The 24,109-nt window shown below is 42.6% G+C and overlaps 1 protein-coding gene across 1 annotated transcript; it reads right to left on the bottom strand.

Moving 5' to 3' along the window:
- Positions 1-4,999: 4,999 nt before the first annotated feature.
- ptp4a2b (protein tyrosine phosphatase 4A2b) lies at positions 5,000-23,290 on the bottom strand. Its single transcript, XM_030789552.1, has 7 exons — positions 23,202-23,290; positions 11,646-11,943; positions 11,189-11,297; positions 11,010-11,102; positions 7,910-8,040; positions 6,590-6,664; positions 5,000-6,365 (listed from the first exon to the last, which is right to left on the bottom strand). The coding sequence occupies exons 2-7, from the start codon at positions 11,648-11,650 to the stop codon at positions 6,254-6,256; spliced, it is 525 nt and encodes a 174-aa protein (XP_030645412.1). The 5' UTR covers positions 11,651-11,943; positions 23,202-23,290; the 3' UTR covers positions 5,000-6,253.
- Positions 23,291-24,109: the final 819 nt, after the last annotated feature.

The raw sequence follows: 24,109 nt of genomic DNA, 5'->3' as shown, positions 1-24,109 counted from the left end.
CCATCTGTATCAATCCATCTGCACATGATATTTCTATTCTTTACATTCAAAAATCATCATCATAAAGGGAATAACAACTCTATGTGAACCAATGGCACACACAAAAAAGTGGCTTTCATAGAGGAAAAGTATCTGTTATTATGTTCTGAAAGCTTTCCAGAGATTTTGATCCATGCTTGCACTTGACAGACTTGAAGCAAAATTAGTTCTGAAAGACAATCAAAAATACTGTGTCATATTCGCTCCCACTATGTAATTAATGAAAAAAATTGATAATTTAATTTTGGGCCGTACAGAGTCTTTAAAGATGTTGCAATTCAGTTTGAAAATTAAATGGTTTTGCTCTGAAGCACCAACAAATGAATGCCTTTCCATCTCCCTAGGAGCTCATGTGAAAACACTCAGAGCGCATTAAGCAGAAACAATTGATCAAAACAGACTAATTAATGTATGTGTTTTACATATATTCATTCATTCCGCATCAATTATTAATGACAATAAACGTGTTTGTTTTATTTATTTCTTTCTTTTTCTTTTTCTTTTTTTTTCCAAATGAGAAGGAGGCTCCCAAATATTACAGACACACCTCATTAACAGCACACAGCCAAGAGCGCACCATGCATTTTTAAAGGGCACACTCTACAATAGCAGTTGCCTTCATAAGCATATTAGGGCTTCCCATGGGTTGCTACGCACTGTGATATAATAAGAGACTACGAACACAGACGGCATTTCTTTTTGTCTCTTTTTCGTGTCGCTCCGAACAATACAGGGAGGAATGGCGAGTTCTACGGGTAGGCCTACTTTTCAGTTCGCGTTAAAAATGATCATTTTCAGAAATTTGTTAATTGCTTCATGCCTCTTTATAAATTACACGTTCATTTCTGATCCAGATCAAAGAGTCGAAAATGCAATGAAAATTTAATTTGATACCGTGGTCACGTGAGTGACGGTGTGGCTTTAATTATGATGTTCTGGCACTCCACAGATCATAGTGTTAAAGTTTGAGTGTACTGATTAAAAATCCAGAAGCCCCCCAAAAAATGAAGAACAAAATTAAGTGGGGAAACGTGAAATTGCAGTTGTACTGTTTCACGAGTCTTTGAGTGCCACGTTTTTCTTTTCCAAAGATCGGTCTACAGTGTCACCTGGTGGAGAAAGCTGTCATTATCTCTGTAAGCATCCTCATAATGACAACGCTGTCAAAGACAAAGATAATAAAAGATGTTCCAGAACGATGCGTCATTGAAAAGAATCTTAGATGCTCATTTCTGACGTTCTTGTATTCATAGTACGATTTTTTATCTTTGATTTGCATCACCTCATTAAATTCACATTAAATTTCAGTAGAAGAAATATGTTTTCTTCTAACGAATGTGTTACTGGAGCCAGTGAGCAGTATCTTTACTATAAACAAATTATTGCTGAACCAGAAACCACTGCGTGCCTAAAGGAAAAGGAGTTTATCTTGCTTGTAACTTTCTTGTCATCTGCGTGTCAATTACATAGAAGTCAAGAAAGCTCGACAAATTAAATCCAAATTTTCACCAATCATTAGTATAGATTATCATCCATAAACATTGATGAATTTCAGTTGTTTCACATTTAAATATAATTTAAATAGCTGATAAAGCTAGACAGCAAGAAAACAAAAGAGGGAAAAATGAATGCAATCAACCACTCCCTTCTTTTTAAGAAAAACCTCCACCAGTTCCCTGAAAGAGCTGCACCTTTCTGGGTGTGTATGTTTAGCTATGTACTGTAATACTGTATTTTTTTTTTTTCCCTAAAGGCAGAGCGAGTTTCATGTTCCTTCTGTTTATTGACCCATTCCCGGCCTGAAGGGGGCGCTGCATTCCGGTGTTGGCTATTTTGAAAGCCTGAGATGGTCCAAAGGGTTGATGAGTCATTCTCATGTGTGCCGGTTCCACGTGGTGCTGAGTCACAGAGCCTTAGGGACAAGGCCATGCATACCAACTCAAACCGGCAGTGTCACAAGACACGCTGCCAGGGGCACTGGTAAACAGATAAAGCAAAAGAAATTACACATTAAAAGTTTCTGAAGGAAAATTTGTTACTTGTGAGGTAATTAGATTGGGATATCATTGACTTTTGTCGGTCATTTTACAAAGGTACTCTACAGAAACACTGCTTGTATAGCAAAACATACAAATGTAATACTTAACAAGCGAATATACAAGGACATTTCAGGTCTGTTCCGGTATTTCAGCTCCACCTCCTAAATATTTAATATGCCACGGCATGAATGAGGACTCGGTAATATTTATCTAGAGTTGCACTACTGTTCCACCCATTCCATGTTGTTATCTGATTAAGATTAACCTTCGTTGCATATGATTAACCTGCATTGGTTACCTTTGGACTACACAGTTAGACTTAAAATGAGTCACCGGGGAGTTTATATGGGTTTGGTATGCTAAAGCTGGAAAATCCTGTTCTGTCCTCTTGTTAAAAGCTACACAGGAAGCTTTGGTTTTTAGGTCACTCTGTCCTTTTCGGCACGTGCAGATCCATCAAAGTGGTGCGTTCTTATCAAACAGGAAAGAAGACAGCGATTAAAGCGCTTTCATTCAGTCCTCATACACGGGGACACACATGGGGTGCAGAGGTGGGCATCCCAGAGGGATATCAGTCAGTGTTTATTAGATGTTCTTATGATTATAAATCTACTGTTGTTAATGAAAAATGAGTCATATTTGATCAAACTCCAGAGCTGTTTTGTTGCTATTAGTCAGCAGGAGGCACTCCCCTCTTGTTAGTCAAGCCTGAAACTTCTTTAAGCTCTGTTTGCTTTGGTAAGCACTGGCAGGAGAAATGAAATTCTCCCCAGCAGTCAATCATTCCTTTTATGTGAAAAAGACAGCAGAGTCCTTTTTAAAGACGAAGTGATGCAATTGAAGTTTTTCACAACTCAGCAGCTCCATTTACAAAGACTTTCAAGGCTGAGTTTGCCCAAACCTGAGAGCCTCTGTAGATAAGTCTGGTTGAAATGACTAAAGGTTGTATGTGTTTCTTATTTGGTATCATTTAATTACTATAAACTGCCATATTTTTTTTTTAAACAAATATATCCAGATTCCAGTAATCTTCCCACCAAGACCCACAAGAGGTTCAGATATTGCAATCAAGTGTAACCTTCATCAACTATCCGTGAAAAATAAGACTAATTAACGATGTGCCCAAGCATGTAACAGTTTAATTGTAGCTTACTACATGAAATGTACATAAATTAACTGCAATTTAAAGTGAGACATGACTTGCAATCTTTATAGTCATCTATCATCACAAATCCATCCTCCAAGTAAACAAACCAAACCCATGACAAATTCACTGTAAACACACAGTGCCTCAAACACAGTCGCTTAAACAAAAATCAAGATGATTGCACTGTGAGGTTAAGAATGTAGCAAATGTTTAAAAGACGTCGCCAGAGAAAACCGTACATGACCAGGGAAGAGGGTTCTGCAGAGTTTTTCTGATATTTTGTGGGATGTCGAAACTAAAAACAACACTGAGTGAAAATATTTTTGACCGGTCCTGTGTTCTATAAAACCACAAAAATCAATGAAGAGGATGCTACCACTTGAAAACTTGCTAAAAGTGTTGCTGAAACCAGTGCCACAGTGGGAACAAATACGTGAAGAGTAAGTAAAGTACCTCATCTGGATATGTTGACTTTGAATGCACTACTTGCAAAAGAGGATGCAAATCAAAACTGGAACTGGAACCCCATGGGTGCGTGTTCACAAAAGTCATGGGAAATCAAATTGGATGAAAGAACATTATGTAACATAGACGTGCTGAGTTGATGGTAACCTGTTTTGTTCAAGGTCCAAAGGGAATCCTATTATAAAAACGTTTAATTTCAGACTGAACTTCTGTTCAACGTGTAGAGTATGTACTCGGGCCTTTGATTTTCTGGCATGCTTTTTGTACTTGTAGATGTATGACATCTTAGTCATGCATTTTAGAGAAAACATATGACTCATTTCTAAATCCAGCAGAGATTCTGGGCTATATGAGGATGTAGATGACAAATGTGTGTGTCGTGAACTTGAATAATGGGCTTCCAAAGACAGCACCCCTATGGGGAGAGGATTTACTGCCCAGACACACTTGTTTAAAAGGTTATTGTACAAAAAAAATGTGGCTTTATGACATATCAACATAAAATTTAGCACAGCGAAAACTTTTTTTTTATCTAAAAATTTTTTTGGAACCATTCTTTTAATTTTCGTTTTTCTAAAACATGACCCCTAAGTTTGAGTGCTGATGTACCACAAATCAAGTTGCAGTCTATTCAAAAATATTGCCATGTCTATAAATCCTACATTTAACTCTAACATTCCATGCTCTTCTCCACGCTCTGTATGAATTTCCTCAATGACAAGATACTTGACTGGGACATATTCTCTCAGCCACTGTAATTCAGTCAGACAACTGCCATCACAGTCAGTGAAACTGAGCGGTATATGTGGAGGTCCATAATAAAGGAAACAGTTGTGGTGAGCTGCCATGAATAGGTTTCATATGAGCATGCTGCCAAAAAAAAAAAAAAAAGCAGAACCACCCTGTCCAGAAACTGATGACTTGTAGAAAAACCTCATTTTCTCAGGTCATGTCATTGACAGTCTAAAGTAAATCTCATGAGAATCTTTTCTTGTTCCTTCAGACAGCAACATCTCGAGCTTGTTATTAATCAGCTCTGTTGAGGACTCAGCTATTTCCATCTAAACATTTAGCCTCCGAGATGCTGAAACGGATTTACGTAGGAATGCTTTACATACTCGGGGAGCAAATTGTTCAAAGTCAGGTTCATCAAAAGTCAGGTGCAGGTGCTAGGTGGTTCCCTACTGAGTCATGTTCTCTCAGAACTGGCCTCAAGACCCCTCAGCTCTCAGTGACTCAACAGCCATGCTAAGACAGTGTCTTTGGCTGAGGTGTAAAAGGACACGAAACAGTTGACAAAGTTCATTTAAATTTATTCATTTATTTTAAAACCATGTTGATGTGGGGATATCTTCACAAAGGGATCAATGATTAAAAAAAATAATAATAAAACAAACAAAAAAAAAAAAACAAAAAAAAACAGCTGACCATTTCAGTCTCCTGTTTCTCACTTCAGTGTGTGTGCGAACTGAACAGCAGAGTTATAGAGAAAGAGAGAGAGAGAGAGAGAGAGAGACAGTATATGTGTTCTGTCTGAGTAAAACAGAGTGGAAAGGTTCATGAGTATTTCTTTGCAGATGTGTAAAAACCACACAGCCATGCCACCAGCAAGGCTGACTGGCTAGCCACTCACTAGCAAGCTGTAAGCAGCCAGGGTGAGTGACAAGTACCAAAAGACTAGCCAAGTGTCCACTTCTGTGAAACAGAGCAGGTTTGTTTGTGTGTGTGTGTGTGTGTGTGTGTGTGTTTAGGACGGTCCTAGGGGTGAGGGCTTCTCTCAGTTGGACTGTATATTGCACTCCCCAGAGATTCAGAAAACAAAAAGTGAAAAGAACACGGCTCCATGAAGGGGAAGAAAAATGCTCTGATCCCAACCTCCTGACAGACACACTAACTCTAGTGAATAAATACAGTTGACATATTTTAAACCCAGCCTAACCCTAAATTAAAAGTGACTTCAAGAAAAGTAGGGTGAAGGGGACAAAACATTACTGCATTTGAGAGGAAACTTTTGGAAGTTCAGGGTGTTTCTTTTTTGTTGTTTTTTTTTTTTTTCTTTTTTTTGTGCAATGCTACCCCTACCCCTAAGCCCAGATGTTGTTAACGAAACAGGATATGGTCTAAGAAAAGTCTCCAAAATTAGTTTTGTGTAAATATGCTTTACCCAGCCATAATATTACTAATTCATACCAATAAAAAAATGTACAATGTTGATAACCATTACACTATTATAAATCTTTTTTTTTTTCCATTATGGTTCAAATTATGAAATTCAAAACAGTAATAAAAAAGCTATTCCATGATTGGACAGTTTGGGAGATCAGGAGGACTGGTGTTTATTCTAGCCCGTGATTGGTACTCTGGTAACCAGGAGGCGGGCTTATCTGTGTGCTTTGACCTGTCTCATTCATTCAGCTGGTGAATCCACAGCTTCCTTTCACTCAATCTCTGTGACCGATTAGCCATGACTCGTTATTTGAAATCATCACAATAATTACCAACAGCTTTAGCTTTTCTCCCCTTAGGTGAATTTCCCACTAATTACGCGTGACAGACTAACACACTACTGGACGCAGCAGTTGGGTCCGATGGTGTCCTTGAACCGCAGACGCATCTTAGGTCTGTACTTTTCGAGGTAAAGAAGCTGTTTGGAGTTGAAGGCTCCACGTCTCTTCCTGAAAACAAAGAGAGGGAGGAGATATCAAAGAGACTGGCACAAAAAAAAGGACAACCAAAAACCTGTAAGCTCTCAGCAAGGCAAATTCATAGAAATCCAAATAAATACAAACGTCTCCAAACCACTGCCGCCCTAGTTGTCATAACTAAGCTAGTGGTTTACAGACTGCTTATTTAAACAGCTATAACAGAGGACAGGTCTTCTGTCTGCAGTCTTACTTACTGTCGTATAAACTGCACCGCGTCCTCATACTTCATCCCACACTCGATTAGGGCTAAGGCCACCAGGACTGGAGCCCTGCGCAAAATGAGACACATAATTACTGAACAGGCTCGAAAGCCATTTTTACAGTTCTACTACGACCAAAAGTGGATCCAGACTGCTATCAGCGCCCACAGAGATACAGCAGGGAACTTGAAGGGTCAACAGGGGCATTTCCACGTGAGGAACGCCTAGCTGTGTTTGTGTTTTCTCAAATGAACAAGAGGGGACAAAAAAAATAAAAAAAAAGCAGATTCTCAACTTGCAGTGGAAGTGTTAAAAGTCAAAGTGCTGATAAAACAAGTCTTGGGTTCCAACATAAAAAAAAAAGAGGAAGAAGAACAGTACTCCCACAATGCCGCTGTGGTCTCATTTGAGATGGTAACAATGCCAAAAAAGGACCTGGTGTAAAAAAGACCCAGACCAAATGATCTCCGCTGCAGAAATGTGGCTCCACACTGCTGGTTAAGTGGCTTTTGAATGCTCTCAGTGATGTGAATTTCTCTGAGAACAGCTATTGTGTGAATGTCTGCGTGTGTATGAGAGAGAAAGGGGGTGAAAAAGAGCGAGCGAGTGACGAATTGGGAGAACATGTGAGGCAGTGTGAGAGCTACTCAGTAAGACTGAGATGGTGAAGACCTGAGGGACAAAAGAGAGTGTGAAAAAACAGGGCGTACAGCGTGTGTGTGTGTGTGTGTGAATGTACCCGTTAATCTCTCCCGTCAGCTTTCAGTAAAGGTCACTGTAACTTCTCGCAATAATGTTATTCAGCTAAAGAGAAGCAACAGTAATAAGCTGATCTAAGTGTTGCTGCATATGTTGACACGTGAGGGTTTGAGGAATGCAACAGTCAGAGAAGCTCAATTCTCTTTAAAAAGTAGAACAAATAAAGAGAGAAAGAAAGAAAAAAAAAGAAAAAGACACCACAACACACGGGTTCTCAAACAACTTGTCTCATGAACTTCAACAATTTTGCGAGTTTTGCAAGTTTTTTTTTTTTTTTTTCTTCCCAATAGCTGTACAGAGGTGGAAAAAAACTGTCCGGAATAGCAGAGGTGGAAAAAAACTGTCTGTTATTTAAAGCTGCTATTTAATTTTTATGACTCATGTTTGTTTTAATATGGTAAATATAACACTGATATTTGATAGGTGTTTTTTTTTTAAAAAAGCACTACAAAAGGAGATCCTAGAGTGTCGTTAAAGGTTGTGATCCAGAGGGCCTGTGGTCAAAGTGAAGCCGTGGAATGAGAGGAGACAAAACGAGAGGCGGGTGCCACTCACCGGCCTAATCCCGCCACGCAGTGCACTGCAATGCAGCATCCTGGCTCTTCCCGAAATTTAGTCTTCAGCAAGTTCAGCCAATCATCTACAATCTGGGTGGGGGGTGGAGCTCCATCATCAAAGGGCCAGTCCTATGGGAAGAACAGAGGAGCGAGTTATTTTCAAGCGAGACTTTCTGTGGGGGATGTTCTCTTTAATAAAGCGAAGGTCCCCTGGTCCGAGTCATCTCGCGCAGCGAAGCAGAGTTGAGAGTTTTTTTGCAAAAGCTTATACAATGTTGAGAATTGCTACACATTAACCACAACTGCGCTGAACCAAGAAAGACAGGCAAACCAACAAACAATTACTGTACTGCAAAAGGTTCTCACAAACTCTTTTTGGGTGTTTGGCCACAGAGATCTGGCCCAAACCCAGTTAAGCCGCAGAAAGCCCACAGAAAGACGAGAGAAACTAAGAGAGGAGATCTCTTAGATGAGAGAGAAAGTGAAGCCAAGTTGGGAGGGAGAGACACATCAAGAGATACTGAGAGGTTAGACAGACGAGATTACTTGGAAGAGAGAAAAAAGGGCTTCAGAGGAGACAGAGATGGAGAGATAACTGGAAGTCGAGGGAAATCAACGGGGAGAGGGAGAAGACAAAAAAGAAAGAGTTGAAAGGGGAAGCTCTCTGAAGCGAGAGCTATCGAGTTCCCCAAAATGACGCACGAGTCTAATGTCATCCAGAGGGAGGAGTGCTTTTCTGGCAAATCCACCTTCAAGTGGTTTACTAAACAGGGCCCAAAACAGATATCAATTATCAGGAGTTTAATACACCTCTCTGGTTGTTGGTCTCCTCTTTTTTTTTTTTTTTTTTTAAACAAACAAGTAAGGTGCTATGTGTCTGAAAGAAGTTGACTCTCTCTGAGAGAGACAGAGAGTGTGTGTGAGTGTGAGTGCGAGTGTGTGTGTGGGGTCTGGCCAGCAGCCCCATCGTCTGTGTAGCTGTCTGAGCTGTCGTACTCCTGCTGACCTGGTGTCTCTGTTCAGGCTCAGAGCCGGCTAGAACAGGTTTTCGCTCTCTCTCTCTTGCTCTCTAACACTGCTTGCTCTTTCGCACTCTAACACTTCCACAAAGACTCATTCTTGTCCTCCCATCTCATTCTCTACTTCTTACCACTTCCCTGCAGAGCTCTCTCGCTTTTTCTTTCTTTTTTTTTTTTCATTCCACTTGGTCCTGGCTTCAAACATAGCACTCTTTAGCAAGAAGAAAGAAAATTCTCTTCCACATATGTGGCTTCTCTCCATCCGAGCACGCAGACAGTTATTTGAGTTTTCTCTCTCGAGCTGACGGCGATTAAGAGCTCAACAATACGTGGTGGCGACCCTGTTGGCACTGAAGCGCGGCTCCATTTACACACATGACTGAAGTCCTAAATGACTGATTGTGTAGCGCCTACTATCAAACAGCCTAAAATAGAGTGAGATTGTGGCTCACTGACACTGGGGTGTCTGGCTTCTTTTAAACCAGACAACGTGGGCTCTTTAACAGAACCACGCATTCCTTTTTCCAGCACCGTCCCTTTCCTTAAATTCTCAAATAATCCTCTCTGGGTTGAAGCCAAAATGCTTCCTACGACCAGTGAGTGAGAGATCTGAGATTTCTTGCCTGAAAAACTGCTTTACTTTAATTTGTAGACCACTGTTCTTCTCAGACAGAGCAGCCGTAGATAGATTATAGGCTTTATTGCTTTAGCAGCTGTCTAAATATCTCCTGTCCACCATGGCTACCTACTAACACACACACACACACACAGTCACTCTCACACACGACAGAAGACTACCCCGCAAAAATGACTGTGAAACCTAGGCATCTGATCCACGGCATCTTGTTTTTTGCAATAGCAAGTAAAACTGAAAGTGCTGACGGTCAAGTTTTTCCACACAAGGTGCATCTTCCAGATAAGACATGGGCATGCAAACACACACACACACACACACACACACACACACACACACACACAGCTTCGTATGAGATGGACAGATCCAAAAAAAGACTTTCTGAAGAATGACACACCCTAGTTCTTCGTAACAGGTGTGTGCGTATATGTAAATAGGCTACATGTGTGTGTCTGGGCCAGCATGCAAAACATTTCCTCTTTACCAAGTATCCTTTTTGAAGCTGCTTACAAAACACACACACACACACACACACACACACACCAGCTGGAGCAGAACCTCACATTTGTAACCCTATGAATAAGGACAGTGAGTGAAGTCTGTTTCCTTGGCCTACCTAACGAATACTGGTGTATGTTTGCATGTGTGTGTGTGTGTGTGTGTGTGTGTGTGTGTGTGTGTGTAGGTGTTTGGGGCAAATGTTTAAAGGGGCTTTCTAGCCTTTGGGGTGCAGAAAAAGGAGAAGGCGAGAAGAATAAGGAGTGAAATAAAGTGAGCCAGATTCTCTCAGGGACAGGACTTCAGACACACCAAGTTCCCTGAGTTTTGTCAGGACAAACAGGCCTTTATCGCTGCCTCTTTAAAAGCCCACAAAGGCAGCAGCACAAGAAAAGATCACCTTCTGAGAATCCTTCGAGGCTAAAAATCACCATCCCACTTCTCTTCCATTTACTCTTTCTCTCACTGCTTTCTATCGTGTTCTCTCTCTCACTCTTTTCCACCTGCGTGCTTTTGTGAAACTGCCTCGGGGCAAAGGTGTCTGAAATACGACTGACAGCTGTAACAGACTCTCTGTCTTCAAACACACAGCTCTGCTCTGACTGGTTTACAGCTTCTGTTCTAGTGACTCGTACATTTGTGGGATTTGTGAAGTATGCAAATGAAGTGTTTTTGTTCCAGTTTGTGACTATGAGTGAGATGTGTAGAGTGATCACAGTTATGAGTTAGCTCCCTCTCTCTTTCTCTCTCTCTCTCTCTCAAGGTGTGAAGCTTTTGTGGTGCCGCAGAGATGAAGGCATTGGTAACATCTGTTTCCATGATTTTTGCCTAAGGGATGTGAGCAGTTTTTGGACAAACTGGCTTTTTAAGGGAGAGAGTGTGTGTGTGTGTGTGTGTGTGTGTCTGATGCTTGCGTGTGTTTGTGGAACTTGAGAAAAAGCACTTACCAGCACCTGGATGCCCTCCTTCTCCACTGGGGCCTTGTCGTAAGTCGCTTCACACACGCGTACCAGCGTGTTCACTCCAAACTTCTTCAACTCCTGCAAAACAAGCCAAGAAAAACTTGAGCTATGGTCTCACTCTCCAATATATTTTAACACGTGTGTGTGTGTGTGTGTTCTCTTACCTCGGTGAACTTTTTGAGAGTGGAGTTGGTGGGATTGTGGGTAATGAGGAACCTCATACACTCGTAGACAATCTCAACGGCGGCAGGGCGGTTCATGTTGGCCAGACGTCTTTAAAACAATTACAATAAAATACTTATATTTCCTGTTCCTTTTTCTTTAAAAAAAAAAGAAGTTAGACTTTGGCTCAGATGTCAGCAAGGACCTCTAGTAGAGAAGTGTATATGAAAATAAATAAAAAGGAGGCAAAACCATGCGGAGGAGAAGGGTGGAGGGCAGGCTCTGGACTACAGGGAGATGTACAAAAAAAAATTATGCAAACGGAAAAAAAAAAGGTGATGTAGTCCACAGTGCTCTGGGGATGTATAAAAATGGATGATTAACTTAAAAAAAAAAGGGAAAAAATAAAAAAAAAAGGAGACTATTCTTCAGTCATCCAGTGAGACTACTGCAGATTACCCCATTCAGGTGAGAGGTGTTTGGGATTGACTGCGGAGAAAGAAAGCGGCACAAGGGGGCAGAGAGTTGGGTGTGCTCGTATGCGCTCGGGCCGAGGACTACGCGTGATCCCTGGGGGACGTGACACAGACAGACTTGGGGCCCAGTGTGCTGGCTGTCAGGGGGGCTTCTGGGTAGCGTAGTCCCGCAGGGGGCCGACGATTCACTTGTCCACGAAGGCGAGGTGCTGAGCCTGGCAGAAGTCTCCACTGATGCTCGCAAACGCCATAAATGTGCGGCCCAAATCGACACAGAAACACTGCACAGAGAGAGAACAGATACAGAGACACTTACTCACTTCAACTTATTACTTATTTACTTAAACTTATACTTACGCTCATCAGCAATTCATTCATCTAAAATAACAACCTGTCACTGAAGTGAATCTAGTTTCAGTTTAAATACGTATCTCGAGTTAAACTTGTCTAAAAAGACGAGCAAACTAAGAGAGGCACACGATTTTTTTCTTTTTTGGGGGGGGGGGGGGGGGTGGTTTACAGCTCCACACTTAGCATAAGCAGCCAAAAGTGGGCTTTCTACACTGATGTCTCCACTGCTACATCTCTACAGTGTATGCCCACGTTTTCATAACCAGTGTTGTCTCTAATATATGTCTATGTGAGCATCCATTTCTATCTGTGTGTGTGTGTGTGTGTTTGGAGCTGCCACTGTAGTTAGCCGATCAGACAGAGGCCCATGGAAAGGCATTGGCATGACTGTGCTGACACTGTGGCACCCATACAATTAAGCAGTCAAAACTACAAAGTCTCCAATGTCTCCCAGCTGTCAGATCTGCCTGCTCAAACCCGGCAGCAGTCATCTGCTGCCAAGACAAAAGTATGTGTCTCGCTCCAACAGCCCAGAGGGAGACGGCGAGAACGAAGAGACAGAGAGAATGAAGAGACCGAGAACTGAAAGAGAAAATGAAAGAAAAGCGGGGCCTGTTTGAAAAATGGTAGAAGAGAGTGAGAAAGTGAGTGATCCGGTGCCTGAGTCTCAGCAAACTGTCAAAGGCGGTCACAAGGTGGAGATTAGGAGTAGGCAAAGCTTCAAACAGCCCAGACTGTTTTACAGTCCCACGCTCCCCCCCCCCCCCAGTGAGCCAGAAATGAACCACCCAAGGCTCGCCCACATTCGCCTGTACACACCCACACACACACACTCTTCTATCTGCTGCCCCATATATGGCTATTCTAAAAGGAACCAAAACAATCTGACAAACATTTATGATGAACTGAATTACCACATTTAAGCGCATGCGCGCACACACGCACACACACACACACACACACACCACAAACTAGGACAATGAAAAACCCCCTGGTAAACACAATGCAGGTAGTTATTATGAGTCAACCTACTTGGGCATGTTTAAACAGATAAGATCCCAAAAGAAACTTCAGAGTAGTTGGACTGTCATCAAGTCCCAATTCCCCCTTTCAGAACAGATAGAGACCTCACAGCTACTTCAAAAGCACTCGCATAATCACTCAGTCATTGAACACATCAGGTACAACAGCCAGCAACTATAAAAAAAAAAACACTCAATGGCTTCGCATTGAGGCAACACTTCACCAGCACACAAGAGAAAAGAAAAGGCAAAAACCCTTTGAAAAGTTCTCTGCACAGGGCAAGTGCTGACACTGAGAAAAAGAGGTCATGGAACCGTGCCGCTCCTTGCTGAGGTAGAAATAAAGCATATTTAAGGAGCACCTGCCTATTGTGGTATATGGAGTACACAAGGGCAGGAGCTGCAGTCTGGAAGTTGAGGCGGCGACAGTCTTTGCTTTACGCTCAGTCGACAGAGCGGCAGCAACAGCAGCTCAGCCTGTTCTCGCAGACCACTTCCCCTCTGCTCTGCCAGGAACTCATGCAAATCACACAGCCACATTTGCAAAAGCCACCGAAATTACTACACCGTCTGCACAGATGGGGAGGTAAGCGAGGAGAGAGAGAGAGAGAGAGAGAGAGAGAGAGAGAGAGAGAGCGAGAGAGAGAGAGAGATAAAAGATGCCAAAGCCCGGGTGTGAAACAGGAAATGCAATTCACTGATATGGGGTGGCATTTGACAGGCTGAATGAGCGAGAGCCTCTGAAGTGCCTGATGAGGAAAGTGTTATTGCTACAGATGAACGGCAAAGACAGAGTCCAGACACAAAGGCTCCCATTCTGCACGACTTACATAAGGACATATAAGGGGAAGTACGCCACAGCTGTTCTTCAGTTTGCAACACAAAGACTTTCTAACCATGTGTGGCTTCTCCACCGCTGTCTCTTGCTCACATTGGATCGAATACGGCGATATAAAAAGCCTTGTAATCTAACACCAGTTGCTTAAATATATTCATTTGTCAGCCAGTGTAATTTCCATTGGTGTGGACTACCTCGCAGACATGGCTCTTCTTTTAAAGGTCACGCAGTGAGAGTCTAACTAGAATGAGCCAGAACCTTCCTGCTACATACCAGTTCCTTTCACCAGTAGCACCTTCAGGCAGAACAGCACGGAGCTCTGTTATATGTACGCTCTACGCAGTTACTCCCACTACTTACGCACACACCACACACAATACACACACACACACACACACACACACACACACACAGAGCAGCTGTTTACCATGTGAACAGAGAGAGTACAAGAAAAGAACTGAAAAGAGAACATTCTCAGAAATGACAGTTTAAGATCGGGGCCCCTCGCACTGTGAAATAATGGTGTTGGTTAACTAGGGAATAAGTCACTGGGTGTAGAACTTGCCTTCTCTGGATTTCGCTGTAACTCCCTTTCACACACACAAAAAAAAAAAAAAACCCCACACACACACACGCAGTCTCTCCCTCTCCCTCTCCGAGCTGTGGACTAGTCCACTGGGAACGTGAGAGTGACAGTGGAGCTGCTCTGTGAGCGCTATCTCCCAGCGCTGTGCACAGAGTGATAATGAGGGTCCCTATCGGGGCACACTGGGAACAAAGTAGTCAAAACAGCTGATAAAGCATGCGGGGGCTGCGCCGCTACGTAGCATGACCTAGCACCTCACAGAAGGGACTTCCCGGAACTCTGCCTTCTCTAAGTGCCGCCAATTCATTCACGCTTCACGGTAAAGCTGCGCATGAAGCTGTGCTCCTGGGGGAGGATGTACCGCGAGAATGACGCCGCAGGGGAAGTGGATTTGTTTGGCGATAGGAGGAGTCGTCATCTGCTACACGGCCGATCGGATTTTAAGCTGCGCGTGAGACTTGAGCGACTGGGTTTCTTCTGAACGCGTTTTTGATTCCAAGTCCTGTTGACTTCTTTACGCTGAGTTCAAGATGCACGTGACTGCTCACAAGTCCAAAGTGGCACATTACCACCTGTTTGCTTGAGGGTTTCTCAAATGCAGGACAACACAGGGATATGACAGGGCTTTAGCGTGGCTAATACAGCCACAGTGGAGCACTAATCCATCACAGATTCTACAGATTTGAAACACAAATCCCGTCGAGATGACTCTGCCCAGAACAGTCTCTTCAAGTGGGGGTAAACAGCCTGCATGTTGTGGTTCTGGATTCAGGCATCTTAAAAACAGAAAGGTTTTGTGTGTATAGACAACCCAGCGGCCCAATGGGTAATTCCTTCCATAAGGAAAAAAAAAAAGCGTATTGAAGAAACAAATGATGGAGAACACATATCATTTTGTGTTAGCGTTGCTACATGCACAAGCCCAGTGTACAACTGATGACACTATGGTTTTGCCTGTATCAAACTTCAGTATGAACTCTTGAACCCAAAGCTGTATGATATGTGAGTCAGCTGCAAGGCCTCCCTCTCCATCTCACCAGCTGTGAGGATCCCCTGCTCTGCTTAGAGACAGGCTGCTCTCTGTGAGTCTGGGTGGGAAATATTGCAGGAGATTAGAGGCCTTGGGCGAGGGGACAAGAAGAACAGTACGGCACGAGAGAGATAAGCGCTATGGCAACAGGCCCTGTGCCCCCACCCGTACGCCCACCTGCCTGTCAGACACACACACACACAGTGTTGATCCCATTAAAGCACACATACCCCACTCTACGCAAAGCAAACATCCACCCACACACTTACTGACAACTAACATCAAAAAAACCCCTGGACTGCACTGACGCACACTCTTCCCACTGAGCATGTACGCACGCACACACACGCGCGTGCACACACACAGGCCGTTGAGTATGCATAACCCTTTCCTCGAGTCAAGGTGACAGTGTTCTCTCTAGGATAGTAGAGCCATCGATCGCTGCTTCAGCAGGCTCAGCACAAGGCCAGGCGTGTGGATGGATCAACACAACCTCTGTCTGTGTGTGTGTGTGTGTGTGTGTGTGGTGTCCGGTTTCTCTCATGGTGACATAACCACCTTTCAGGCTTCAGGCATGTATACTTGTTTGACTTAAAGACCACACACCCCAATCTCTCTTTTCATATCAGAGAGTAAAACAGGACAAAAGAAGTCGGTGAAAGACTGAGGACTAGCTTCACACCTGCTCGACTCCGAGTGCCTGGTTGCCATGGTGTCAGCAACAGGTGTGACAGGCAGGCAAAAACGAGGTCAAGACAAAAGAAATGCGTTAAGACTCCCACTAGACGTTCAGTGGTTCAGGGTTCAAGTTCAGCCTTGTGACACAAGAGGAAGTTCCTGTCAGTGAGTAAATAGTGCCAACAGGAAGTAACCCTCTACTTCTTGTCACATGAACACACACACACACACACACGCCAGCCCATTGAAACTCACTCACCACTTTAAAAACTCTCCCTGCGATTGCTTGACATTTTTATGTTTAGTAAAATAAAACTGCCAGGGTATGTCAGAAAGACGAACAATGTTCGTTGCTGTAAGAGGCACGGTCAAGTTTCAATACAGGCGTTCTGAGCTGAAACTGATAACGGCGCTTTCTGGAGCCGCTCCCCCTTGCTTTGCTCAATTCTTCTCCAGTCCGGAGAAGAGAATGGGCCTCCTGGAAAACACACAAGACTTCTGAGCCCGGCGGGTAAGGCCCTGCCCTCAGGGACAGGTGCACCACTTTCTGTTTGACTTTACCTCAGGTAAACTCCGCTCTAGTTAACGGTTACACGTGATTCAAACAAAGCTCTGACTGAATATTCTTTGATGGTTAGAGAAACAAAGCATACGGCTCTAGCACCAAGCTGCGTTGGGTTTCCGGTTAACAGCTTGCTCCTCTTCCTTTAGGCTGCCAGTGTGCCAGTCTGGGCTGAGGAAACATTCACAAAATATCAACCTGACCAGCTGAATTATTGAAGGTGATGTTTACACATCAAGAGGGGGGCAAAAAAGGAAGCTCGGTGACAGGAAAAGGAACTTTGCTCTGTTTACCAACTGGAGCGAAAGCAGACAACAAGGAGAGAGAGGGCGAGAGAACTGAATATTCACAAACAAGACAGGACAACCAGTGCCTTTCTCAGAATAGATACCCTCTATAACCCAATGAGTGAGTTTTCCTGTCAAGCTTGCAGTGTCCAAACTAAGACGGGTGCTTATTTAGTCCTCTGAGTCGACAGTGATCGAGGCAGAAAGTTATCGAGCCACTTCTTCAACCATAATTACCATCTCTAAAGAGAGCTGCCCTGAACAATGACAAAACAAACCGTACCGTCGGCTTTAAATACCCGCTTACTGTCTCCAGTAAATAGATTTTTATTCTGCTTTATGCTAACGCTGTACCTTTTTTTTTTCCTCCCATCAGTGTTGAATTTGAAGCCTGGGAACACAGACTGGTCAGTATATAAATACACCTGCAGCTATATGCTATGCACCACACACACACACATTCCTCAAGCCTGTCTGTCTGCATTCCTCACGTGCCATACAGCTGCACGTCGCCCACAAAAACATCTCCGCTCCACTGAGGAGTCTGCTCGGTTTCACCGAGCCCGGCGTGAGTGCGCATCGCTCTAACCCGCACTCCGCCGTGACGATAAGAACATCTGTGACGATGTTTCTCTGGGTGACCACCCCAAAACAGAGGAACCCTCTCTACAGATATTGTCACTTATCATGACGTTATAGGTGCTGAACACACACTGATAAACTCTTCTGAGGTCAAAAACCCATAATGGAGCTAGTTACTACGGCTGTTGCGACCTACTTTTGAGTAATATTCCTGTTTTCTAATTTAACTGAGCAACCCAGATGTTACTTACCCAGATAGTCAGGGGAAAAAAAACAGCTTAACCAGGGCTCCGGGCTAACTTTTCCGCCGGTCGCACTGGTCCTACCGACTTTCTCAGCTGGACGCACCAGCATATGATTTGGTTACCCTGCGAATTTCGCCCTACCGCTTTTCACTCTGGGGGTGTGGCTGCAAAAACAGCAAGCCTGACACCTAGCTCAAGCGCTCAAGTGCTTAAACGAAGGTCTAAAGCGGTCTACTTGCCCCGACCAGAGCCGCTGCAAGAGTTTTTTCTACCACTCTGGCCCCAACTAAGTTCATGTAACATGTAAACAACAACCTGTGTCGACGTAGACACCAGAGCCGGCATGCATGATGCCCGGGCCCGGGACAAAATTATTTCACCGGGCCCCCGCCCCCACGAGTGAGGATCATTCTCTCTCCTGGCCTCCCCCCCTCCGCGGGCTGGTAAACTTCCCCTGATGCTCCCCCAGACGCCGGGACTGGCAGACACAAATGGTTGCCCATTCATCTTTTAATCATATACATGTTTTCATGCTACGTGTAGCTGATTGGTCTCGCGTGGTTCTCATTTGCCTAATGATCATCATGAACTCACACGAATGCAACCATCTGAAATTTTAATTTGCACACTCCCAAAAAATGGTCACATATGCAACCATTTTGGGCACAGTCTGGAGCCGTGTTCACATGAATCTTGAGATGGGTGTGTTGGGTGACAAGTTAAAGGCTTTAGTTTCCCTCCTTTGATACAAGAATGTGAAAACATTACAAAAGGTAAAAGGGGACAGACAAGAACCAACATTTGCTAAAACTCTACCTCTACTGGGTTAAACATAAACTGGAGGTGAGGTCATTGAATAACAGGGGACTGTAGTTCTCTGGGAAGTACTGATTCATTCAGTTAACTGGAGAACACGTGTGGAAGACTGATTTTAACTCACAAATATGTGACCTTTATTCTTCAATGGTATTGAGAGGTTTCAACCCTCCCTTTCAGTTACTGGATTTCACCAACACAAGCACAATGTACCACAACGATTTGCATTAAATAAAGTCAAAGCAGCATGCAATCCCACAGATTTAGGCTAAACTATCTGACATATTGTTTCTGTCTATTCAGGTGCCTTGTTTAGAATTTTCCTTCAGCCTATTCATGCTGTACAGGAAAATCTACAGAGAGAACACTGATCTTGTCTGTGAGGGACACCCATTTGAGGGTACATCTATTTAATTCTTTTAAATGGCATTGAAAACGTTGTTTTTAAAATGCAGCATTCTATTTAAATGGAAATGAAGCCCACCAACAGACAATATGAACTGCAAAACAGCACTGAGGACCAACTTGGTTAAAAAAGAAAAAAAAAAAAAGAAAATAGAAATAAAAAAGGGGAGGGGGGGGCTAGCACCCACAGATAGACATTTCAAAATCATAAACACCACGTGAGATTCCAAATGGAACACTGGGTCAAAGCAAAGATGCAGTCTTTTAGTCAGATGTTTACATTTCTGTCTACAGGTACATTTCAACATAATGGAGTTACACAGTGACACCTGCACTGTACATAAGGGCATTTAAGCACGCAAAGGCTTTAAACCGGAGGTCTATTTGTGGTTTAAAAGACATACTGTGTAAAATAGCCCGTGTGAAAAGGTATAATGAAAGGTGCTTCTCATGGCCTGACTACAACTTAAAATATAATGTTAAATATATACAACACAGAGACACGTGTTTAAATACACACACACACACTATATATATATATATATATATTTTTTTTTTTTTTTTTTAAACTCTGAAGACAGAAGGTAGATTTAAAATTGTCTCGTGAAGAAGCAGTCAGAGCTCTAGCAAATGTTTTGACAAACCTGCCAACTTCCTGTTAAGGTCTGGCCACAGTTCCAGTCAATGTCTGACTGTAAGTGTGAAATGTGATGCAACACCCACTTACCCACCCTCACTCTCTCTCTCTCTCACACACACACACACACACAAAACCTCCTTGCCTCACACCAAAGCCTTGCCTCTGAAAAAGTGCGTCATGTGGCGGTGGCACAGGCTACTGCTGTCCGGCAGTCACATTAAGAAGCAGATGTCATTTGGAGTGAGAGAGATTGAGGCAGGAGGGTGCTTGCTGTTTTACTGACTGGTATCACAGTCCAACAGAGCTCCAGCAGGGCCTGCTTTGCTCTTTCACAGGGGGCTAGGAGAATAGCAGCTCTTTTTTTTTTTTTTTTTTTTTTTTTTTTAAATATTTAAACAGACAAGCAGAAGAGACAGCAGGGGGAGAGGGACTCGTGCTGAGGACTGGTATATGGCTGTTTTCAGAGAGCCTGCTGTGAAGCACCACTCAATCCATGTTTGCTAATAAGCTATTGGAAAAGACCACAGTCGCCGGTGACTTTTCAAAGAGCAGACAGGGAGCGTAGCAGACTTGTGCTCGTTCCAGATGTCAAAACAACACAAAAATGATTTAAAAAAAAAAAATTGATGATATCCAAACAACCAGCCACACCTGCAAATACTGTGTGATCTGTCATTTCAGGTTTTCATTTATAAGAATGACCACAGAGGGTCAATCACTGTGGTGTTGCAGCATGTGTTGTTGACAAAGGACAGAAGTACCATCTAGAAGAGTGGATCTGAAAGCCAATGCAGGCTTTAAACTAAGCCTGAATCTTTAGTGGGGTGGGTAAATACTGACTGCCAAACTACTGGAACATAAAAAACAGCTGCCCAGCATTCTCTTAACACGGACAGGATGGGTGGAATGGAAAATGAATCAAGTGGTCAATCTAGCACTTTGGGGCTAACTAGACCTTAGTACATTGAAAAATTCAACTGTAATGCTTAAAAAAAAACAAAAAAAAAAAACATATGCCTTGAAGGAAAGCCCAGGTTCTGTTGCATGAGGTTAAAGCGCAACACCTTCATCTTATCTTTCATCATAAGGTACAGAGAGGCAGCAGAGCCAAGATGCAAGATGAGGGCGTAGACAGGCAGTCCGGACACTGCTCAAATTACACCACGCTCCTCTCAGTTTACTCATTTACGGTAACCAAGGCTGATGAGACATCTTGAGAAATTCTGTCTGACTTTAGTATTTAATTTAGAGCCTGTTATTCAAAGTTTCAATTCACCCAGCAACAGGTTTTCAATACAAAGGGCCTGATGGAGTGATAAGCATACTACAGGCTCTCAGATATAACCTCTGTGTAGGGACTGAAGACATGTAGTTTTCTAGGCAGGAGACCTTGGCAAAAACTATGGATCTGGTATTGCGTGTGGTCCAAAGAGTCGGTTTCAAGGAGACAGCAGATGCAACCTTAACCCCAATTTGTTTTTTAGAAAAAAAAAGAAAAGAAAAGAAAAAAAGTAAAAAGGTTTGAGGGTCAAATCTCACACTTGCACACACCGCCCTTACCGAAACACAGCCCTTTGGGCATACCACATCAAAACGCGTGAAAATAGATTAAAAAGCCTGGTGGTTCACATACAGGAGAGCACATTTTCAACTTTTACAGTTCCAGCCCAACACGTCAGCCCATGGACATCATTAATCCTTTTTCATATTATTTGGGAAAGAAATGAAAGGGCTTACTACTATATGAAGGTCAGTTGGGGTAATGATGAGTTACTAAAGGCAGTGTAGCCTTTCACTTTATTTCAGGTGTTTAAAAGAATGTATTTAAAACTTAAATTGACACCCCTAGTAACATTTAAATGGTGTGTGAATAGACGCGCTCTCCAGCTTCACTGAGCAACTAACTCGTGAAATTGTCATGAGAAATTTTTTACACATTCCTCCCAGTTGATCCGAATATGGAACATGACTGGGCATGTCTCAATTCATGTATTCTCCAATCTCATATTCACAGTGGGAAACACTTGCAAAAAATGACATGGAGGTATCGCCTTGCACTTAGAACAAAACGACGGACACCGTATAAACATTCCACAATTTCCCCTGGTACCAGTGCTTACACAAAAACAGAAACATTACAGTTGGAGCTTCAGGTAAAGTTACTCGCTTAAAGCAATTTATGCTTTGACAACCCTCTGATTAGCTTGCTACGGAGAAGATATTAAGTGATTAGTTCAAAGTAACACCAAATTAGCGTGTATATTAAGCACTACCAACAAAACAAGTTCTCTCAATAATGCTAGCTAAAAACACAATCTAAGTAGCATATGATGAACTCCAGTAACAGTTTAAGGAACGTAAATTCTATTGAAATACTAGTAGTATCACTTAGTTAACTGCTAGTAAGCTAACTGCACAACAAGTTATCTAAGTTTTCCAAACTCGAATAAGGCTTCGCAGTTCTCTCACTGACCAAAGTAAGCTGCAATATAAAGCAACCTATCCATTGTGCAGTCTCTCACATAAGTCAAAAAAAATCATATGAGATGAGAAACATATGAGAATAGACTCCAGACCACAAAACTGGACTATATTTGACCGAAACAGCTGTCCAGACCGCTTAACCAACCTTAAGCTAAATTAGTAGCTCACGAGTTAGCTAAATTTACAGAGGCTACGCTAGGTTAACTGTTTAATCCTTATGTTGGCTGACTTGTGCAAGTCCACTTGATTTGTTCAACGTCGACACAACTTGGCAAACTGTTACACACAACTGCGTGTGTGATACCAACGTCATACACGTATCAACAAAATAGACAAATATTATAAATGTAATAAGGTAAAAAGACAGGAGCGAGTTGCAAAGACATGACTAAGCTAACATTAGCCACATCTCTCCAGCTAGCATTAGACTGACCCGATTTACCGGCATACGTTAAATATCTAGAAGACACTCACCAAAATCAGCGAAAATATTGACAATATTACGATACAGCTAGTTGCGCATTACTTTTAAACGTACTGTGACGCAACATTATGACATTATGACAATGCTAGCATATCTGAAAATGAACTCTGTGACTACTTGCCTGCTAGCTAAGCTACATTAGCTGCACGGAGCCTGGTGCCTCAAGAACACAACCTGATGATCGGACCAGTGTCTGATTCCGGGTATGTTATTACAAAATCATCATCTTCAAGCTCTTTTCAGACGTTTGTTAGCATCAAAACAAGTTATGTTGTATCACAATTATTATCATGTGTTTCGTTTCCGAAGTAATGATGGCTGCCATACTTCCACGTTATCTGGCGCCTATCGTGAGCTAGCTAGGTCAGTTAGAGTTAGCATAGCTGACTAGACACGCATATATGGTAAGCAAACAGCAGCTAGCTGGTTCGTAAAGGCCAATGTTAAACAAAGAAACTGCTTTCACATAATGGTACGAGCTACGTGAGTACAAAAGAAATTCAAAAGTTGATTGTATGACAGTACTTACAAAGAGCAGGCTGAACATTGAAATCCCGTGACAATTCCGGAGAAAGTCGATGGAGAGCAAAAGCCGCTTCGTGATGTCTTCTCTTCTACTTCTCTGTAAAAGTGTTCTACAGCGAATTTTTGGGAGTGGTTACTCATAATAGCGTCATCTCTACGTAAGACACCCTCTGAAGGGTCTGCTGATGATTTACGATGTCGGAGGCGTTTTGACCGAGAGGAATAAGGTCGGACTAGCCAAGATATAAACCTTTTATTCAACTAAAATATGTTTTATAGTGACCCGTTACTTAGAAGTATATAACCTTCATGATACATTAGTTTATTTTAGGCTTTAGATTGCCATAATATTTTGTTCACCGATATTGTGTCCATTATGTTAAATATATTAATAGGAACTTCATGTTATACAGGTTACTTTGGAGTGTGCTTATTTGACCATGCTTGTTCAGAATGCGGGGAGTCTAGAGACAGATAGGAAACCCCCAGTTTGCTGCTCGTAAACTCCTGTTCCTATCAGATAGAGAACAGAAGGTAACCGTCTGTGCTCGGTGTTGTTTTTAATTGACTATCACGCCGATGTGTGTGAATATCATTGTTATTATTCAGTGAGCCAACACCATTTGAATTGGGTTTTGATGAAATGGCATGGCATTAAATTCAACCCTTCAACCCCAAAGCTGCGATCTTTCAGGCAAATGGGGTAGCAGGATATGCGTTTTTCACTGTTCTTTTCATACAAGACTCATAACTCACACTTTGGTTATTTTGCTTTTTTATTTACCTAGCGAAGTGCATGTGTGTACCACATTTGAAATTAAATACGCTATACATAATGGTTTTTTTTTGTTTGTTTGTTTGTTTTTTAAGTAAATACACTGACACTGTGGGACTCACTTGCCCTGGAAACAA

This window comes from Chanos chanos, chromosome 12 (genome assembly GCF_902362185.1).
Source record: "Chanos chanos chromosome 12, fChaCha1.1, whole genome shotgun sequence".
NCBI lineage: Eukaryota > Metazoa > Chordata > Actinopteri > Gonorynchiformes > Chanidae > Chanos > Chanos chanos.
Note: the sequence above shows the minus strand (reverse complement) of the source record. Positions and strands in the feature narration are given on the sequence as shown.